A 20,870-nucleotide genomic window follows, 5' to 3' on the forward strand; every position below is an offset into this window, starting at 1 on the left:
CTGGAATCTCACTAAAACTTGGAGTAAAAGATGGCAGTGTGCTATGTCAATTCTCCTGCTATTTCCAAATATTCACCCTACTGAATGGGGGGCCCAGGGTAGAAATGATATCCTAGTGAATATCTGTTCTGGTAGTTGCAGTGCTGTTTACACTTCATTAATAATTATAATAGCAATATTCCCAAAATTAATTTACAGATCCAGTATAATCCCTAACTCTCCTCAACGTGAGGAGAAAAAATACTTTAAAATTCAGACAGAAGTTCCAGATGCCCTTGTTTGTCAAAGTAATCTTGAAAAAGAAGGTGGCAAACATAGTGGACTCATATTTGCTGATTTCAAAACTTACTACAAAGCTATAGTAACCAAAATAGCAGGGTAATACAATAAGAATACGCACATAGATCAAAAGAATAGATTTGAAAGTAAGGAAACCTGTGGATGAATGAATTTGGCCAAAAGTGCAAACTTCATTCCACGGGGAAAGAATAGACTTTTTCAACAAATAGTTTTGGGACAAGGACATCCAGATGAAAAAGAATAAAGTTGGACCCCACACCTCACACCATATACAGAAATTTACTCCAAATGAATTAAAGGCTTAACTGGAATAGCTAAAACTACACAACTGTTAGGAGGAAATAGAGGCATGGATTTCTGTGACCTTAGATCAAGCAATGGTTTCTTCAGTATAATTCCAAAGCAATAGCATCAAAACAAAGAGTTGATCAACTTAACTTCATAAAAGTTTTTAAAAATTTGCATGTCAAAAGGATACCACTAAGAAAGAGAAAAGATAATCTACAGAATGGGTAAAATATTTGCAAACTGTATTTGATAAAAGTTTAGTATCTAAAATATATAAAGAACTCTTGCAGCTCAACAATTAGAAGGCAAACAACCCAATTAATAAAAAGGGGCAAAGAATCTGAATGGTCATCACTTATTTGGATGGAACAAAATGACCCATAGCGAGCCACTCAAATGGCATGAGGAGGAAAAACACTGTTGATGTTTAATTCATTTAGTAACTGCCAATGTCATTTGGAGCACAATTAACAAGATCAATATGCTATACTGAATTATGTATATTAAGTCAGTAATTTGTCTAGCAGAATGGTAGATGGCAGAGACAGTTTGGTTTTTTTTAAAGAGAGAGTGAGAGAGGAGAGAGAGAGAGAGAGAGAGAGAGAGAGAGAGAGAGAGAATTTTTAATATTTATTTTTTAGTTCTCGGCGGACACAACATCTTTGTTGGTATGTGGTGCTGAGGATCGAACCCGGGCTGCACGCATGCCAGGCGAGCGCGCTACCACTTGAGCCACATCCCCAGCCCAAGACAGTTTTTTTTTTAAAGACAAATCTTTTTGACATTCTTTCTTAAGTGTACTCCTTTTAAGTTTTGCTAAAAAGGATTGACTCCTTCTTCCTTCCATTATTTCTTCTTTCTTTTGGTACTGAGGATTGAACCCAAGGCCTTACTCATGCTAGCCAAGCACTCTACCACTGAGCTATGTCTCCAGCTTTAGCACTGACTTGTTCTTTAAGATTATTTTTGCCAGAATGGAAAACTATAAAAATTATTTAAGAAAACTGATATGTTGCTTGTCAACTTTTAAACATATATGCTATATTTATAGATGCCATATTAAAATTCCTAAGTTAGAAAAAAAGGGTGCTCTTACATAATATTGTATCTAAAATAGGCAGAGAGAACTAAGTGCTACTACCACTGAGCTACAATCCTACCCCCGTATCCCCCCATTTCAAAGACTGAAATGCTTCAGATGTAGGTTCGTTCACTTGACATGCATTTTCATTTATAAAATGAGTGGTTCTACCTTGGAGGAGTAACTAGCTTGCTCAGAGCTAGGTACTGCTATTCAGCTAATGATACTGGCGAAAATACAACAAAGGCTCTGAGACTAAAATAAAACCAATCAGGAAACATGCCTGTGGTTGCTTTGATACAAATAAATGTGATTTCCAAATGCTAAGTCAGCTGTAAAATCTACGTACATTTAGAAGTCACCTGTTATGAAAAACAAAGAATGAGAACAGAATAAATCAGCCAGGTGGAGTGGCACACACCTTTAATCCCAGCAAGTGGGGAGGCTGAAGCAAGAGGATCACAGTTGGAGATCAGCCTCAGCAATTTAGTGAGACTGTCTCAAAATAAAAAGGGCTGGGTGTGCAGCTCAATAGTAGAGCAGCACCCCTGGGTCCCTCCCCCGTATCAAACAAAAAACAAAAACAACAATAGAATTAAGTCAATACCTCTCTTACTTTATGACTTCAAGAAATTCATTTCTTGATTTTTTTTTTTTTTTTTTGTTGTTGTTGTTACTAGGGATTGAACCCAGGGACGCTTAACCACTTAGCCACATCTCCAGCCATTTTTATTTTTTATTTTGAGACAGGGTCTCTCTAAGTTGCTGAGGGTCTCACTAGATTGCTGAGGCTGGCTTTGAACTTACAATCTTCTTGCCTCAGCCTCCCAAATTGCTGGGACTACAGGTGTGTGCCACCATGCCTGGCTTCTTGATAGGTTCTTTATTGACTAACAATTACACATTAGGATACTTACAATTATCAATAGAATTTAAATGTTCTATTTTCTTGGACTGGGAAGTCCTGGAAATATTCTATGTTAAGCCTAGTCTAGTTTAGATTCATTAGACCTCCAAATAGATAGGTTTATTAAGGATAGAGAATGGACACACTGTTTTTGAAATAAGCTTACTGCATTTTTCCTGATGAGTGGAAAATTTTATCAAGAGGCCACAGTAAAACTGTAATAAAAAAATAAGCATATCTCATTAGAGAGAGTTTCTTGATTCCCTGCCACATCTCTCAATACCAACCCCATTAACTATGGATTTGTTTAGCTGGAGAGCCTTTCTGAATCTGGCTTATAATAATTTATGTTTTTATTAATTTTGAATGCTAAGAGAAAAAAATAAAACCAGGGTAGGAAACAATTGTGTCTTCCTTCCCCTTTCCTTCCTACTGCCTATCTCATAAATTGGTCATTATAGCATTCTGTAAAAACAGCCGTCTCTGAATTGAGAGCTACAATATTTTTAGCCTTGAGGTAGCTGCAAAATGAAGCACTTTGATAAACCACATCAGCGCCAACAAAAAGAGAAGAACAGAACCCATTCTGCATCGATGTAAGGAAGATTATAAAGGGTGAAAAAATCCAGTCATTTTTAAACAACACAAAGATTGAGCTGAACAAGAGTACAGAGGAAGGCATTTTTCCACCTTTTTGAAGGGTTAAAAGATGATTCAAGCAGAATATAGGCATTAGTCGGGGCCATGTTTTCATTAAAATAATGATTTTATCATTTGTTGAATGAAAAAACAAAGTCCTGAACAACTATTTAAAATACATGAGGGAATTTCTCCCCTCTATAAGCAGCGCCTACAGCCTTTCTTAGCAGGAAAGCTTCATAATTTTTATGCAAATAATCATTTCTTCTTTTTTTTTTTTTTTAAAAAAAAGGAAAATATCAAGGAAAAAAAGGAGCCTGGAAACCTACAGATAATAATTCAAACAAAATTAACAAAAAATTTAAATAATAAAAGTTTAACCACTTTATGAAAAAAACAAATAGAGCAGTTTGAAAATTCACAGCGTAGTCAAATCAGACAACATAATTAATAATTGAGCTATAAGGTATGGGAACTGGGGAGATGACCAAATAGCACAGAGTCATAGTACAATATAGGACCGTGTTGTGGAATGTTATTAATAACAGTCCTTGGAACTCTGCTTTATTCTCTGATATCTCTGCCAACCGCATGCATGCTGTTGGCTTGATCAATTACCACAGCTCTGGAGAACACCGTGGCTGAGCAGAGATTTGTTTTGTTCCAAGACTTATGCTGGGTGCTAAGGAAGGAAGAGCACCGACCTTGCAGCCTGGGGCTTTGCCTCATCCTTATGGCTACAATTATTAACACCTACAAAGTACCAGGATCCCTGCTGAATCCTGAGGCAGATGACCAAGGCATGGATGGCCCACAAGAGCTCCCGGAATGGAGGATTCCCAGGTGGAAATAGAAACCAGCATGGAATTCAGGACAGCACTAGAGGTGGTTACCCAGTGCTCTGGACACTGAGGTTATAAATTCAACCTTGGAGGCAACAACAGGTAGCAGAGAGAATGTGAACTTGAGATTCTGAGAGACCCCAGCCTCTCAGTCCCACTTTCATCCTGTACTACTTGTGTGGACAAGTTAGTGGCCCCTCTGAGGTTCAGCTTCTTCAGCTGCAAACAGGATATGATCGCTGAATTCCCCAGGGTTGTCATTTGTCCATGTGTTACATCTATGTGATGTACAAGAAAGCCCTGCTTCAGGGGGACACAGCCCAGTGCCAGAGGGGTGTACAATGGCTGTCAGTCCTGACTCTTTCCCTAAATCTAAACATGATGGTCCTCCATGGTGAACTTTCATCAAGAACCTGGGCCACTGACATCCCAGATGCTTACTAGTTCACTATCTGGCTATCACCAAATGCCAGCATTTTCCCTTTCATTCTTGAGCAAATTTCATAAGTGTTTACAGGAGCATAAACGTTTCAGTTGAATCTTGAAAGATGCAACTTTTTAATCAAGGAAGCTTCACGTGCAGCAGTCATTTCTATTTCAGCAGGGAATCTGGCTGAAGAGGAAGAATTTGAATGGGAAGGGGCCCAGAGAAGGGGCAGTGTGACCGGCTGGAGTCCATGAAAATGATGAGGACAGGAACTGATCTAAGGTAGTGGGTGTGTAGAGCAAGGATTTCATGTTGAAACTGCAGGAATCGAAGGTAAAAGAGAGAGGACTCGGGGTTGTAGAAACCATGGGCGAGAGAGTGGAAGCCTTCGTGGATAATGTTAGGCCAGATGGGGAGAACCATATGGAGTTCTCTCCTATGCACAATGACTGGAGTTGTGAAGGCATGTGAGCTTCTGATGGCCAGGAAGGTGGCACTGGGACTCGGAAGACAGGCTATTTTTTGCTAGAACTATGGACCTGGGATTTACTGGAGTTATCAGAAAAGTAGGATTAGCAGATGGGATGTCTCAGCGGAAGCACAATGGGTTAAAAAGAGGCTGGGGCAAGAATTCACGAGCATGATTTTAACCATGTGCTCTAGTCATGATTTATTTATTTATTCTCACAAATTTGATTCCAATTCCCACCTCCAACCACAGCCTTCTCTCTTTCTGGCATAGGAATTTTCTTCCTTTGATTTTCACCAAAGGAGAAATCTAACTGGGAGCATCATTCACGGAAGTAGATAGACCTAGTCACTACAGAAACAGATCCTGGAAGTTCCTTAGACAAGTGAAGGCCCTTCGTCCAGAAAGCACCTGGTGCCATGAGTTAATTCAAGTACTGTTAAGTCTCTCTACTTGACTGACTGCAATAACCATCCTAATTGCCTCTGTTTATAAGCACCAACTTCTATACAAAAGGCATGCAATTGAGGTACTCTCACATCATGTTCTTTTGCCAGCAGCTCTGAAATTTTTAGTATCCTCCTTATTTGTACTGAATTGACTCTAAATCTAAAGCTTGATTATGAGAGAAATGGTAGAAAACACCAACTAGACTGATGACAAAGCATGAAATTAGAGACTGTAACAAACAGTTTAAGATGTAAACTAGAAGAAATCTATGAATGAAGATCTTATTTAGAAAGGATGCAAACAAACAAACAAAAACCCACCAAAATTTGTATGACAGAGAATTAACATACCCAAAAGTAGAGAGTAAGATTAGGAACTCCCAAATACCACTCAGCACAAACAGTTACCCCCCAATCTTGTTTCATCTAAATCCTAGTTGAGAGTGCATTCTTTAAAAATATTCCTTCAAATAAAGAAAGACAGAATCAACTGAGGTCAACTAAAAAATGCTATTCTCCCCCAAAGAGTTCTCTTTCTTAGCTTTGGTATTAGAAGCTCAAAGGGTGCACAGGTCTAATTAATAGAAGTTCATTACTGCAAGCTTCTCTTTCTATAGGAAATAGCCATTACAAATGAAAACACACAGGATTCCAAATTAAATATTAGAGAGAGGGAGGGGGAGAAGGAGGGAGGGAGGGAGGAGAGAGAGGGGGAATATTATCTTTCAGGATTTGGTGACCAGTAGGTTTAGAATGAAACAAATATTTTAAAAATAATTTATTCTTGATCCTATTTAATAGCAGGGCCTCTTTCTTTCTTTGAAGAAAAGAAGAAAAATACCCTCCATGATTCTACTTATCACTGAGATTTGAGGTTTACTGGGTTGCCCTATTCTTGGGCATTCTGCAACACTCCAGATTCTGAATCACCATCTGTTCCATGGAAATGTGATTCATTGGTGGCTCATGTTGTTCAGTAGCGTGTTGTCAAATGGCCAGTTCTAATATTTTAATTAGAAAGACCCACACATAATTACAGGTGCAAGTGGAGTAGGTCATCCACTCTCTAGATCTTTGTAATGGCTTATTCCTCTCTAGTTTGTTATCATCGACACCACCTTCAATTGAAGTCACACCTGAAAAGAGGCTTGAGACAATCATACGGTAGAAGTATATGCACCTAGAAGATTTTGGCTTCAGTTCATTAAGAATGTGATGAATTATTTGATTATTTGTCCCTTATCAAACTTTGCAGAGGAATTTCCTACATTTTATATATAGTATTTTAAAAGTTCCTTTCTGATTTCTGTCCTACAAGTCTATCAAAAAACAATATCCATTTCTTAAAGAAACTTAACAGAGTGAAAAATAAATTGAAAATTTGTGTTCTCAATTCAAGGGAGAGACTGAAAACTCCATCGACCAGTGCTTGTAAGATCTTGCTCAATGCTAAGTTCCCCCTTCTGAGCAGAGATTTAGAGGACACATTACAAGGTCTCTTTTGCAAGCGTGTAGCCTTAAGTGCATTTGATCCATCCACTAACACGTAGCATTGAACAGACCTGACATGTACCAAATACTTGACAGTTATACAAATAACATTTACAGGGCAGTTGTAAGTTAGAAAAGAAAAAGTAGACTAGTATTGGCATAAAATACAAAAAGCAAGCCAACTGCGATCTTGAGCAGGGACTTCACAGTAGAAATTACTGTAGTGAACATATTCATCCACAGCAACATGGGTGTCCTAATTTCAGATGATAATCTGTACCTATTTTTTCAAACTCAGTTAACAAGAAGCAGGATTCTTTCTGGAAAAGGATATGCCAGAAACATACTGCCCATTTGCTGATTATCTGTGCACCAAATCTCTAGTACAATTACATTTGAAAGATTTACCACCAGAATTATCACTCTTGTGTGTTTGTGAGATACTGGCATTTTGGAGATTTTTGGAACATCATGTTATGCAATATACTTTGTTCCCTTTCCAAGAAAAAAAAACAGAAATGGGAGAACTTATTCATGTGAAATACTAAACGTGTTATCAGGAAAACTAGGGACAAAAAAGACAGTGGGCACACAATGCTAACTTCCTGGGTTTGATAACATACCAACTACAGTTATGTAAGATGTCATCCCTGCGGAAACTGGGTAACAGATGCATGGACCTTCTCTATTATTTTTCCAACTCCTGATAGTATCATTATTTCAAAGTAAATTTAATAGTCCATGACCTTTTAAGTCCAAACAACAATGTGGTTTAAAGAACACTTGTGGTATTTTTGTCCCATCAAAGAGAATTGTGATTTATTGAATATAACAATAACCTCAAGGTCAGAATGTCACAATTTTGTGTTTTGGCTGTGCTACTTCAGATGCCTGGGACCTGAGAAGTAAGTTACTTAGATTGTAAGTCAGAGTGTTTTCATTTGTAAAATGGGGCTGCTATGTTACTCATAATGTTAGGGTGACAAAGGAAGTTTTTTTTTCCCCCTTAATTGTAAAACAGCAAAGTTTAGTTAGGAGATAGTCACAAGATTGAATAAATTGGAAAATAATTGCTGACAAGTATACTTCAATAAAAGTGGCTGATAGCTACACAAGTCTCTCATAGGTTAAGTTATATTCCTCCAATATCACACATGTGGAGAGTTAAGAAGTGGTATAGCAGTTGCAAAAGTGAGAAAGAACTCTTAAGATCTTCGTGGTAAAAGGCAATCAGCTCTTTTAACTTCCATGTACTCAAACACTGGTTCCTGATATGGAAGAACTCACTTCCCTGACTTCTTCTCCAGGGGAAGAGGTGTTTACATGCATGGGATCAGAAGAACAGCTCACTTACCAACTTCATCCTGAATCTCCTCAGCTACTGCAGGTACGTTGTAGAGCAGGGACAGAGACTGATTCATGCGCTCATAGATTACTCGGAGGTGTGTCATAACCTGCATCGACGGGTGACAAGACCAGGTGAACAATCTCTGGGATGGGGATGGTTATTTTCTTTATCAAGCCTTGCAGACAGATACAAACTTCCAAAACAAAACTAAGCAATGTGGCTGGAATATTTAACTAAAAGGGCATTTTTGCTTTTTTTTCCCTCCCATTTTTTTTTTTTGGTTGTTGTTTTTTTGTTCTCTAACATTTTAGCTTAGTTTGAAGACTTACCTTTAAATTTACCAGCATTTTGTATGCTTGGAAGAGTCGATTAAAAAGACCACCTGTGCCAACTCTGATTTCTAAGACTGAGGCTTCCTAAATAGCTTCTGATTTCCTAAATTTATTTCTTTGCAATTTCCTAATAGATGAGAACATTTCGGTGTGTTTGGATATTTCGTGCTAAACATAGGTAGTTTAAAAATTATTCCATTTAAGGAAACAGAAAATGTCAGCCTTCCAGAGATAGATCCCCATTTTGAGTCTTTGGGAAGGAGGGAATATGAAACATTACGGGGCTTCATTCAAGCTCACATTTAATCTAAACCTTGTCGTTACAATGAAGTTTATGATTGCCTGCCACGATTGAGTTGAGCCACTAGGACAGGTTTTAGTTTCATTTTTTTCATTTTCTTTATTTTAGTGGTCAGTTTTAAATGGTTCATGTTAAATGGTATCAGTGGCAGTGGATACCTAAGATTTTCATATTCCTGATTATTTGCAAGATGTCAAACCACATACTCGTCCCTGATTAACTTTTACAATTTACCAGGCCTTAAAGAGCTCTTGCCATTGAGACAAAGACCATAGGTAATACCTGAAGATTGTACGGCCACACCCAAGAAACCAGAACACCGGACTGTCAGAGCTACAGATGATTCCCATGAGAAGGGCTTACCTGGGACCGGATCTGAGCAGCTTTCTTGGGATCCACCATGCGCACATGCTCGAAATGCTTTAGGGTGTGCTGTCTGTCTTTCTGCTCGGCACGGACATACTTCTTCAGCATGGTGAACACGTGACGAGGCTATTTGGGGGGGAAAAATAAGAAAAATGTTTTCAACTTTGTGCAAAATATTATTTCTTTCACTGGCTTTTGGGTCAGAGGTCCCACTAATTCATCCCATGAAGGAATTCTCCTTTCTAAACACTTCTCCCAGTCCTTTATTAATGAGTAATTATTAATGAGTAATTAATTACTTTGGCCAGTTGTCATTTCTATAAGAGCATTTAGCATTTTCAACACACATGATGGCTGACTTCCTTAATCAACATTTTCTTTTCAAGTGTGCCTGTTCTTCTACAGAAGGAGAACAGATTTTGGATGTGTCAGGTTTCATTGAGGCCCCTCTCTTTTCCCACTCAAATATTCAGGGGTATATATAAGATGCATCCCTATTTGCACAGTGCTAAGAATAGAATAATGCTGCACACACACACACACACACACACACACACACACACACACACACACAAAATCCCAGCATCAGCAAAGTAAGAAAAACAATAGGCAATCTAACCACTACTCATTTGTAAGCCAAGGAATACCTGATAAGCTCTAAGAGACCTTGTAGTTTTTCAAGAGAAAGACCATTATTAAACTGTAGTTATTTTACTTTGAAATTTAATTAAGTTCTTGTTAAGCCATTAGAGTCTAATTCTTTCAACAACAATTAAGTTTCTTCTTAAGTGCTTCAATTTTTTTTTTTTGTAAATTGATTCCATTTCATTCTTATTCCAGTTTTACACAAAAACATTCATCCTAATTAAAACCAAAAGGGCAGAGGTTCCTTTGTCTTCAACAATTCTTCCATTGCTTTGTGCATTCTATGTTGTGATTTTATATAATGATTTGCTAAGACACAAATTTCTTCTTCATTAAAAAAAAAAATCACCTGTGAAAATTCATGGCAGGAATAGAACTGGGGCCATTTGAGCAAACTAGTGATTATTAACTGATGTGTCATGGGCATCTGGGAAAGCTGGAAGGCACTGAATTTACTCCCAGAGATGGTGGGTAGCCTACAGTGCTTTTCTTCTGTTACCCATATTCTATGGGATAGGCCTGTCCTTCCCTGTTAACTTGGGTCTTCTTCTTGTCATCCCAGGTAGAATTTGGTGCCCTTTCTCTGTGCCACAAGAAATACTGTGCAAATCTCCACTGTTGCATTTAGCATAATCTGTTAAATTTGTTATGCTTCTGGCTGCCTTCTTCAATGTGAGATCCATGGGGCCAGATGTGATCTCACTCTTTTTGCTCTACTGGGAACCCCAAGCATCAGTGCCAACCCAGAAGGTGCTCTGTACTTGCCTGTTCATGCCTGACACAGAGGCCTTGTGCCTGTACTTAAGAAAACAAATACACACATTTAATAGGAACAAAATAAATCTGTGCTCATCTGCCTGGTTTATTCCTTGTTTTCCTGGAAGAAATGTGACTATCCTTAATTCCAAGACAGATAGACATCACAGATTGAAATACAGTTTTTGGCAGAATATCATTACAATTCTCATATGTACTGTGAAATATGGTTGAATCTACAAATGGAGAATGACCTTTCAAATATCAGAAGAAATGTAGAAAAAGAAATAATCGATAAGCTATTTTTATAAAATATATATTTGAACGAAGATAGGGTTATACAAGCTAACTAAAAAAATCCTTGAAATATCAGAGTTAAAGGCTGACTATTTTGGACTGTGTGGGCTATTGTATATACAGGATTGTACTATCAAGATACTACATAAGCTTGATGCTGGCTTGTTTTCAACCATCAAGGTTTTTAAAAAAAAATCCCTCTAGTCCTATTGTAATTCTACTTTCAAGGTTGGAGACAGAAAGGGGTACACTAATTGCTTTTATCCATGCTATTCCTGTCTGTCCTCACAGATGCTCTACCATTGAGCTATACCCCAGCTGACCAGCATATTGTGCTTCCTCAAGATGTTCTATTCCATTTTTTCTCTCTGAAAAAAAAGATGTCTTACTTTGTAGAAAATGAATTTTTTTCTTTTATGAGTTCAAATATGAAAAAGCACTTAAATTAAAATGTAAGGATTGTTTTTCAATGTCACTATTTCCCCCTTCGAATTAGCCACCTATGAATGTTTCCACAAGGCATTTTTTTTCTGAAAGAATTGTTACCAACAAGCCAGTGCCCCAGACTTGCCTTGGTGTTGTTATTATCATCAGTTTGCAGAATGGGGAGTGGTCATTTGTGTTAACTGACATCTGGTGCCCCTTTATCTTCTTCTATCAGCACAAACAGCACACGCTCTCATTTACTAATTATTAATGTTACAATATCTCTTCTTTCTTTCTTTTTTTTTTTTTTGGAGGGGAAAATTGAACCAGGAGTGCTCTACCATTGAGCTATACCCCAGCTCTTTTTATTTTTTATTTAGAGATAGGGTTCTCACTAAATTGCCCAGCTGGCTTAGCACTTGAGATTCTCTTGCCTCAGCCTCTGGAGTCTCTGTGATTATAGGTGTGTGCCACTGTGCCCAGTGTAGACAAGAGTGCCCTTCAGAGAGGAAGCACTTGAAGATGAAAAACATTGTGTGTCAGTTACCCAACATAATGCTTGGTCCACCCCAGGTATTCAATACGTACTTCTTCTATTCAGTCCTTGGCTCCAACCCCTACTCCCTTCTTTTTTCTAAGTAAAAAAGTTCTTTTTCCTAAGTAAAACAGTTCAATATTTGTTGACTGTCTCTGAAGGGGACAGTGTTTGAACTGGTGTGTGCATGGCAACTCATTCCAGCTTTGTGACAGAGAGCTGCTTTCTCTACCTTACAGATGAGGCATGAAGACCTAATGGGCTGAGGCTGAGGTTACACAGGCTACAGGCTAGCCCATGGGGACACAGCTGGTCAGTGCTCTAGCAGGAATAGACCAGCTGTCCAGGCCCTTTTCTCTGACCACTATGTGATCTTCCCTTTCAACAACACTCTGCCATGGACCAAGCTAAAGACACTTCACAAATTAACTCACAGACTTGACAAAGAAATTGCTGGATGGTTGGGAAAGAGTGCATTCCAAAAGTCCTTGCCTGACTTTCTAGTTCTTATAAGCCCATAGACAGAAGTCCTGCCCCGCCTTATCCATAGACCCCAGTGGATGCCTGAAACCTCAACTAGTATTAGACCCTAATGTATTCTATGTTTTTTCCTATCTATGATAAAGTTTAGTTATAAATTAGTTATGGTAAGAGATTAACAATAGTTAATAATAAAATAAAAGGTATTTAAAACTTATGAAGTTTATTTCTGGAATTTTCCATTTAATATTTTTCAGACCAAAGTTGATTCAGGTTACTGAAATCACAGAAAAAAATAACCATGCAAAGGATTATAGTAATACCCTTTTGGAACACACTGATATCAGCTCTTTTAATTGTGCTGAAGTGTCAGATTTAGCTTGTTCAATCTCTCATTTTCTGTTCTCGGTTTTTGGCACTTGGCTATTCTTTAGCAAATGCATCAGAAGTGGGGTGTAGCAGCATAGGACTGTCCTCCGTTAATCTGATTAGAGGATTACTAGAAAATGATTCAAGGTATTAGTTAAAAGTTATGCTTTTGTGACACTCAAGGGTTCTAGTGCTAAATTCATCCTTATCTTCTTAATAGAAGACAGATAATTAAATGGTGAATGTGCTCACTTGTTTTCAATTGCTTATCTCACTTAATGCTGCCATTTCTTTATATGCTTCAGAAATATATTACTAACTTTCTCTCCAAAAATCCCCAGAGCTTGATAATGAAGCGGTAGCATATCAGGCTGTGAGGATCCCCCAGGCCTCAGCTCCTGCATGATAATGAATAAGCTCTGACCTCACCAAGTGCATGTGAGCACAGAGACACACTGTGTGTCTAACTACACAAATACAAGCTTTTTCTTCCTATGCCTACCTGACAATAAGCAAAGGCTGGGGGCAATAATTCAGGAAGACTTTTGAACACCTCTCAAGAAATGCATTGCAGGATTTGGATTGGTTGCTTTGACCACATAAACATATTTATTTCTAAAAATCATGCTTTGAAATGAAAAACAAAAAACAAACCAAAAAAACTGGATTAGCTCATATGTTGGATAAGTCAAACTAAATGAAATAGTGGTTAATCCTGCACCTCAAAAATGAACAATGTTTTTAGTTAAGAAAAGGAACAGGTTAACATGTTCCTGTACTTCTATATTTTCATTTACTTTAGGTTAAAAAAAGAAGGTGGGGAGCTCTGCTTTAGGTATGTGATTCATGCATCTTTCATTCAAATAAAGAAATCATTGCCCACATTTTTGGCTATAAAAGAGAATTCCTCAAGGTGTAAAACTGGTTATTTCTAGAGCTATGTCATGTAACTCAGAAAAATGGAATCTTGATTGTCTAGGGAGGTTTATTTTATTAGGTTAAGATGAAGATGAATTTCGTTAATTTTAATTAAAAAGAAGAAACATTCAAACAGGAATGGTAGAAAAACATACCTGATATTTCTACAAGAACACTTGGTATATCTAAAGAATATAGAAAGAAATTCTAAAGAAACTGTTATTATTGTTAGTACTGCCATATCACTTATATTTAAGATTGAATTATTCATGATTAGAAAGACAACATAATTTGGTGGCTCGGGGTGCTAATAACATAGTTCAAGAAACATTTTTAACCTGTATGCATATAATTTAAATTACTCTCAAGGCTTTAAATTTTCTGTAACTAATGTTTTTTTTTCTGTAAAATTTCTCTTATTTCATAGTTATGATATTTTATATATCAATACTACAATTTGGTTACATTAGAATTGGATGGTCAATCTAAACTTTATAGTAAAGAACAAAGAAAATACAAGATCTGCTTCCCAGGGACTAAATGTATCAAATCCTTTGTATTATCACTATCTTTCCAAGAGTATTTAGCTCATAATCACATTGTAACTCTTTGCGACAGATTTTGCACTTTTCAATTTGTACTAAAGTTCACCATGGTATCACGCTGCCTTTAAAATATCTTTCAAAAAGAATTTCTTAAAGGATTAAGAAAAGTTATTCCTAAAATGGATTAGGCATCATTTGCAATAAAAGCAAACAGGAAAAGAACCTGAAAACAGGAGATCACATTTTGAGATGAGAACCATTTTCCTCTTTGGGAAAAAAAGTGTAACACATTTTGATCTCCCGACACTGGAACAATTTGGCTGCTAATAAATCTTTGTTAATTAAATTAATGAAAGACCCAGAGCTAAGTATAACTTCAGAAGTAGTTCCAGTAGTATAGAATATCCTTCATGGTATCTTATTTGTGAAAATAAGCATCTCTCTGATCAGAAGAGCAGCGTTCTCAGTTTTCACAGTACATAACTGAAATTACAAGCCCATTTAATTTATCTACCCAGTGGGCCAGGTGTTTGAGGAAGTCATTTTTACTGGGAAATGTTTCCAGAAAATACTTAGTAGAGTCTACAGCATATCCAAACCACTCTCAAGAAGAAGATTCATTTCACTGGTTCCAAAAGAGAATCCTTTGTTGTCTCAAGTTTTGATAGCAAGTTGATTTTGGTAATTTTGAAGGAAATTCCATGGCCTTTCCTTTTAAGAGGTAATATTTAAAATTGAAAGGTATTTTTAGAACTAAATTCCTTACTTCTCAGATTGTCTTTTCCATCTATTTCTTTCACTCAGTTGCTTAAGTTTGGTGTCCCTGGATGTGGAACAAATAACAAATATTAGACTGATGGAGGATGAATAGGGCTACTCAGTGCCAATCATGTCTGAATATGTAGCTTTTTATTCGACCATCCACATGGGAAGCACATTAAAACATGACTATTCATAGCCCCTACTGTCCCACCCTGTAGCTTTATGCTTGCTCTAGAAACCTGGCATCTTACCATAATAGACACTTCTGCCCTAAACCATTTCCTGATGGGATTGAATGAACAGTCAAGAGTTTTTAACAGCCCTGGGTGTAGTGCTGCCAAGAAGAAGGAAGCAAATGACTCACTTTATGGGGGGACCCTAACCTTTGCAGGTCACAAGGGACTTATTCAGAAAACCTACTCCTGGAGGATTAAATTGCACCCTCGTGGTTTCCAAAACTGTGACTAGAGAAGCTAATTATCTACCAAGAATATAAGCAATTCTTTCCTGTTTTCACAAAGAGGCTCAAGGCCATTATTTTCGGTTTTATACCTTGGATTTCAAGAACTCTTGAACATATAATGTAAAATGCATAAAATCTCCATGTGTAGGTTTAAAGACACACTCGAAGAGAGTTAAACCTCTCGGTGCTTGAGATGGTCTCTGTTGAGTTTATTTTGCCTTCTGATTCTCAAAATGTCAAATGCATTTTTTCACTGTTGCAAAAAAAAAAAAAAAAAAACCATTGGGGGGTGAGGTACCAAACCAAACTAAACCAAACAAAACCAAACCAAAAATATGCAAAACAAACAAAAAAACCACAAAATATCACACAAAACAATTGGGGAAGCTCCCAGGAACCTTTGGATCCTGACCATTTTTGTCTTTAAATCTAGGAGTTGTGTGCAATTTTTGAAAGTCCAATGTCAAATGTATCCGCATAAATGACTTCTGTAGGTTAAAATGAATATCAGAGGGGAAATAGCAATTCTACACCAGGCTGAACAAAGAAGTCTTGATAAAGCAACAGAAAAAATGCAGTAGATTCGTTAACATCCTTCCCTGCTCAGCTTCTCGATTTTGATGGTATGGAGGCATCAGAAGGAAAGGTGTTGGGTAACTGACCTTCGACACTTAGTGCATGCTGCCAAGACAAAACCCCCACATGTGGCCCAGGGGTTACCCCAATCACTGCACAGGCTCTGACTTTGTGATCTCATAGAAGTCACAAAGTCAGGAGAAGAGAAGGTCATCTCCTCTGAGTTCCCTCCTCCTTCCCCAGGAAGCAGATCACTTCTAACAGGGACAGTTACCAAAGTCTCCATGTGCTCTTCCCTGACAATCTTTCTCCTCTTAAGGAGGAAAACATTTTCCTCCTTCACAGTCTTGTCTCCATGTACAATTAAGTCCTCTGTTTTTCTAACAAACAAAAAAAAATTATGGCTAAAAAAAAAAGGGGGGGAGTGGGTGGGTGGATGGTGTGTTAGAAAATGTTAATTACAAAAAGAGTAGAAAAAATAAACCCAATTTGCAGATGGAAGAAGAATCCCCTGTTCCAGTTACAGGTTGTACAAGGGCAAACCTGAGAATTATTTATATATAAATGTCTGTATAATACTCTAAGACAGAAATAAGAGAAAATTTGTAAAAAACAGAAAATAAGAGAGGTTGTAATCATCTCTCACAAATAAGTTAACTTATGTCAAATCTGATAGGTTTCATGATTTTTTTCCTGGGATGTTTCACTAATTCCTAGGAATAATTTATTTTGCTTATACAGATCACAGCTATAACTTAGTGAAGACTGCATATAGGACTGAAATTTAGCACCTGTTTCAACCCCACAATTTATGCTTTCAGACAAACTGTAGCGTATACTGGAGCCAGAGCTAAGATCTTCTGACCTGAGAGCACCTAAAGGCTAGAAATGATCTGGACCTAGACGTCTTGAAGCCTTGTTTAGTCAAGTAGTAAAACACACTGAAGCTCACTAGAATGCCCAGGTTATTCATGCAACCCAGAAGGCAAAGCCCACGGAGTTGCTGAAGAAATGATAAACAAAACATGTTCTAAAGTAACACAGACCCTTGGGGAGATTTTCCAAATGGTCTGATCATACAACAAATGCCAATTATGACAGATTCTTGACTTTTTCAGAGAGTTATAGCAATCTGCTTTAATTTTGCATACTGAGACTACAGCTTTGGAAGTTGTTTTCCGCCCTAAGAGGAGAAAGATTGTTAGGGTAGAGCACATGGAGACTTTGGTAACTGTCCCTGTTAGAAGTGTTCTACTTCCTGGGGAAGAAGGAAACCCAGAGGAGATGACTTTCTCTTCTCCTGGCTTCTGTGACTTCTGTGAGATCACAAAGTCAGAACCTGTTAATATGTTCAAGAATAACCACATTCAAATTTCTTTTAATTGTACACTCTCCTTCTCCTACACTTAGCCAGTGTTTTGACCTTTTAGATATTCTGTTTTTTTTTTAAATTTAATAACATTTTTATATGGAAACTGAAGACAAAACTGTTTAAAATCCAATATAACCTACCTAGGATCTTTATTTTCTGTTTTTATTTTTTGATACTGGGGATTTAACCTAAAGGCACTTAATCACTAAGCTACATCCCCAGCACCTCCTTTTAAATTTTGAGACAGGGTCTCTTGAAGTTGCTTAGGGCCTCACTAAGTTTCTGAGGCTAGCTTTGAACTGGCAATCCTCTTGCCTCAGCCTCCCGAGTGGTTGGGATTACAGGTGTGCACCACCCTGCCCATCTAGCATCTTTAAATTGTGATCCATGGTTAAGTTTCATAAAATAAATGAAGCCCTTGAAACTGATGTGAAATTTACATGGGTGCTCCTGGGTACATGTTGACAGAATGAGGACTTCCTGCTGTTCTTTCGGGCAGGTGAATAGTACTGGACCTTTCAATAACATGCCCCATATTTGTCTACAAACCCTAAATACTTGATTTTTCATCATAGGTGTTCATTTTCAAGAATGAACTGAAAATAGATATTAACATGTAAATATGCATTTATACAAGTTGCAGAGAAGCACAGGGTCCCCATGCTATGGGTTGTGACAGACCCATTTCCACTTGGAAGGAGGTCACAGTGGGGCTCCATGTGGAGGGAACTTGGGTGGTGACTGTGGTCTCAGAGACACAGTATAGAGCTTTCAAGCTTTTCATTATACTTCATTTTCTATCTGACTTAATTAAAAACAGAAAACATGAATGTCTATGGTTACCTACTTCCCACTGGTCTGAAGCAAGATCTGTTACTGAGCTTAGTAAACATTTAAAGCAAGCTACAGAGGAAATACTGACAGGCTTTACTAATATAGCACACATACCACCCAGTACAGTTTAAAGGATTTGCTTCAATAAATGCTAATTCTCCCATTTTTATTTCCACCCATCGTCTGCTACTGGGTTTGTCCTTAAAAGCTCTCAAGTTAATGAGTCCCTGTGTGCTCATCAATTTACACAAACTTCAACTTTAAATGAATGGTGAATGAATAAATAATACATGCATACATAAGGTATAGGATAATTAAGTACATTTCTAAAAAATGATTTTTAGTCTTTAAATTTCTAACTACATTGTGATTATCACGACAAAATTTTTATAACATTCCAAAATTGCTGGTAGAAGGCTTTAAACATCATATTAATCTCTCCACGTATTAAGGACTCAGCATATAATTTTTAACTTACTCGACACTAACATTTAAACGCAGCTGTTCCCTATTTGTGTACATGTGCTCTGTGCAAGTCCTAACAAAACGCTGGATATTTCTCTTCTGGCTGAAAGTGACAAGTAGAAAATGATGGGAGAAGGGCAGTTAGCAACGTCATATGAAAACTAAAGTTGCTCAGGTCTGCACCTCCATTTCTTTTTTGCCTTAGAAAACTTACAGCTATACTGATACCTATGTTAGCTAAAGATTGATTTAGTTGGAATCAACATGCTACATTGGCTAGAAACGGATTGGCTAGAACCTCCTCCTGTCATCACAGGTTTATCTGCCACAAAACACCCTTAAGCTGCTGTTCATTTCATCTCCAATGATCACTATTTCTTATTGAACATCCACTGACCTGCCGCCAGAATTCACCACATAGCAGTGGGTGAAAATTCAACTTGGTGACAAAACCACACTCCTTACATAAGAGCCTCATCATAGGAATGTTCTTCTAAAGAATTCTACATGGAAGTAAGTTTTTAGGAACATCAGGAAGCTCTAATGACTGAACCATTCAGAAATGAGAAAGGACAGGGAGTTGGTGCTATAGGTACTGTGACATTATTTTGCTCAATTAAATATTAAGAGTCTGAGCAAGAAGCAGTAGATACAAGCATGAAATAGAATTCGGTATTGATAAGGAAGATTGCAATCATGAGAAATCACGGAAAAATCAACATTAAACTGGCACACAGACAAACAGACAGATGCACATGTAAATGGTTCCTAATTCTTACCACCACTTAGAAAATGTTTAACAGTAGAGAAAGTCAGAATATTATGATGCTAATGGAAAATTTAGACAAAGTGTATATATAAAAACACCAAAAAATCTCAGAATTACAAAAAAAGGTTTGGTTATTTTTCTCTCATCTTTAAAACATTTCAATTCTTTAGTAATTAGGGTCTGCTAAGTTTTTCCAGATGAGGCCTACAATAGACACTTTATTTAAAACAAACAAATAAGCAAACAAACCATATCCAGTCTGGCTTAACTATATGGGATTCCACATTAAATCCAATTTCTCTCCAGACTACAGAAAACACTGAACAGGCAGGAAACAGTGTCATCCTCTGGGAATCAGAAACAGGACCTTGGCAGTTACAGGCAGGAAGGCTCCACCCATACTTGGCTCTTATTCCATGAAGCTGGGGGAAGCTTCACTCTGAACCTGACCAAGTCAGAAGCAGGAGGGAGGGAGCTGAGGGAGCTGGTTACCATATGATGACAGCCTGGCTCGAGTCCTACCTAATTTTGGTAGCTCAGAGGCCTCCAAAGGGGATGGAAACTAACCACACGTGATGCAGCTCTGGAGAAGAATTCAGCTTTTCTGGGGGTAAACAAAAATATAAATCCTTGATTTTCTAAGGAAACCTTTAAGACAATAAAAGAGTTAAGTAAGGGTTTGGTGTTTAGAAGAGTCACTGGGCTTCAACGGAGCAGAGATGAGCCTCAGTCCAAAAATATAGCTGGGTTCTATTTCTTTCCTAGTGAAAATTAAAATTTTAATTATTCCTGGGTTCAATCCCCAGCACCACAAAAATAAATAAATAAAATCTTGATTGTTATAATTATAAACATATGTAAGGATGTATATATGTGTAGATTTTTTTTTTCCAGTACTAGGGATTGAACCTGGGGACTGCTGTATGCTAGGCAAGCATGCTACCCCTGGGCCACATCCCCAGTCAAAACAATACACTTTTTGATTGGATGTTCAGTTTATCCACCTACGGGTACGTGGTTAATTCAAAAGGAAACCTGGAACATAAGAGTATATAAACACAGGGACTTACCAAATGAAATTCATAGTAGGACAAGGAATAGTAAGCCATACAAAAATATAACCTCATAACATTTTAAAGTTTGGATTCAAAAATATAGATAAAATACAAATTAAACCTGAGTGTCAAAGAAACTGCATATAATCTATGTTTCCCGCCCCCCCCCCCGCCAGAGTCTCAGATTTGCAAAGTCTGAGAATATATGGTAGAATTTGGTAAGGGTTAAGGGGATGACTATTTCAAGTGATAACATTTATAGAATTTGCAGAAAAAAAACACACTTTCATTAATTTATTCAAATATTTTCACTAATATATCCAAAAGATGATTATTGAAAATTTTATATTTTCTAGGCATTAT

General features: G+C 37.4%; 1 protein-coding gene across 6 annotated transcripts in view; it reads right to left on the minus strand.

Moving 5' to 3' along the window:
• App (amyloid beta precursor protein) overlaps window positions 1-20,870 on the minus strand; it is a 237,999-nt gene that overhangs the window by 50,173 nt on the left and 166,956 nt on the right. For all 6 annotated transcript variants that reach the window (XM_078044496.1, XM_078044500.1, XM_078044498.1 and 3 more), the window contains 2 exons: window positions 9,238-9,366; window positions 8,248-8,347 (listed from right to left, as the gene is read on the minus strand). In XM_078044496.1, coding sequence (XP_077900622.1) covers window positions 8,248-8,347; window positions 9,238-9,366 — 229 coding nt within the window. The remainder of the gene's footprint in view (window positions 1-8,247; window positions 8,348-9,237; window positions 9,367-20,870) is intronic.

This window comes from Ictidomys tridecemlineatus, chromosome 3 (assembly GCF_052094955.1).
Source record: "Ictidomys tridecemlineatus isolate mIctTri1 chromosome 3, mIctTri1.hap1, whole genome shotgun sequence".
Taxonomy (NCBI): domain Eukaryota; kingdom Metazoa; phylum Chordata; class Mammalia; order Rodentia; family Sciuridae; genus Ictidomys; species Ictidomys tridecemlineatus.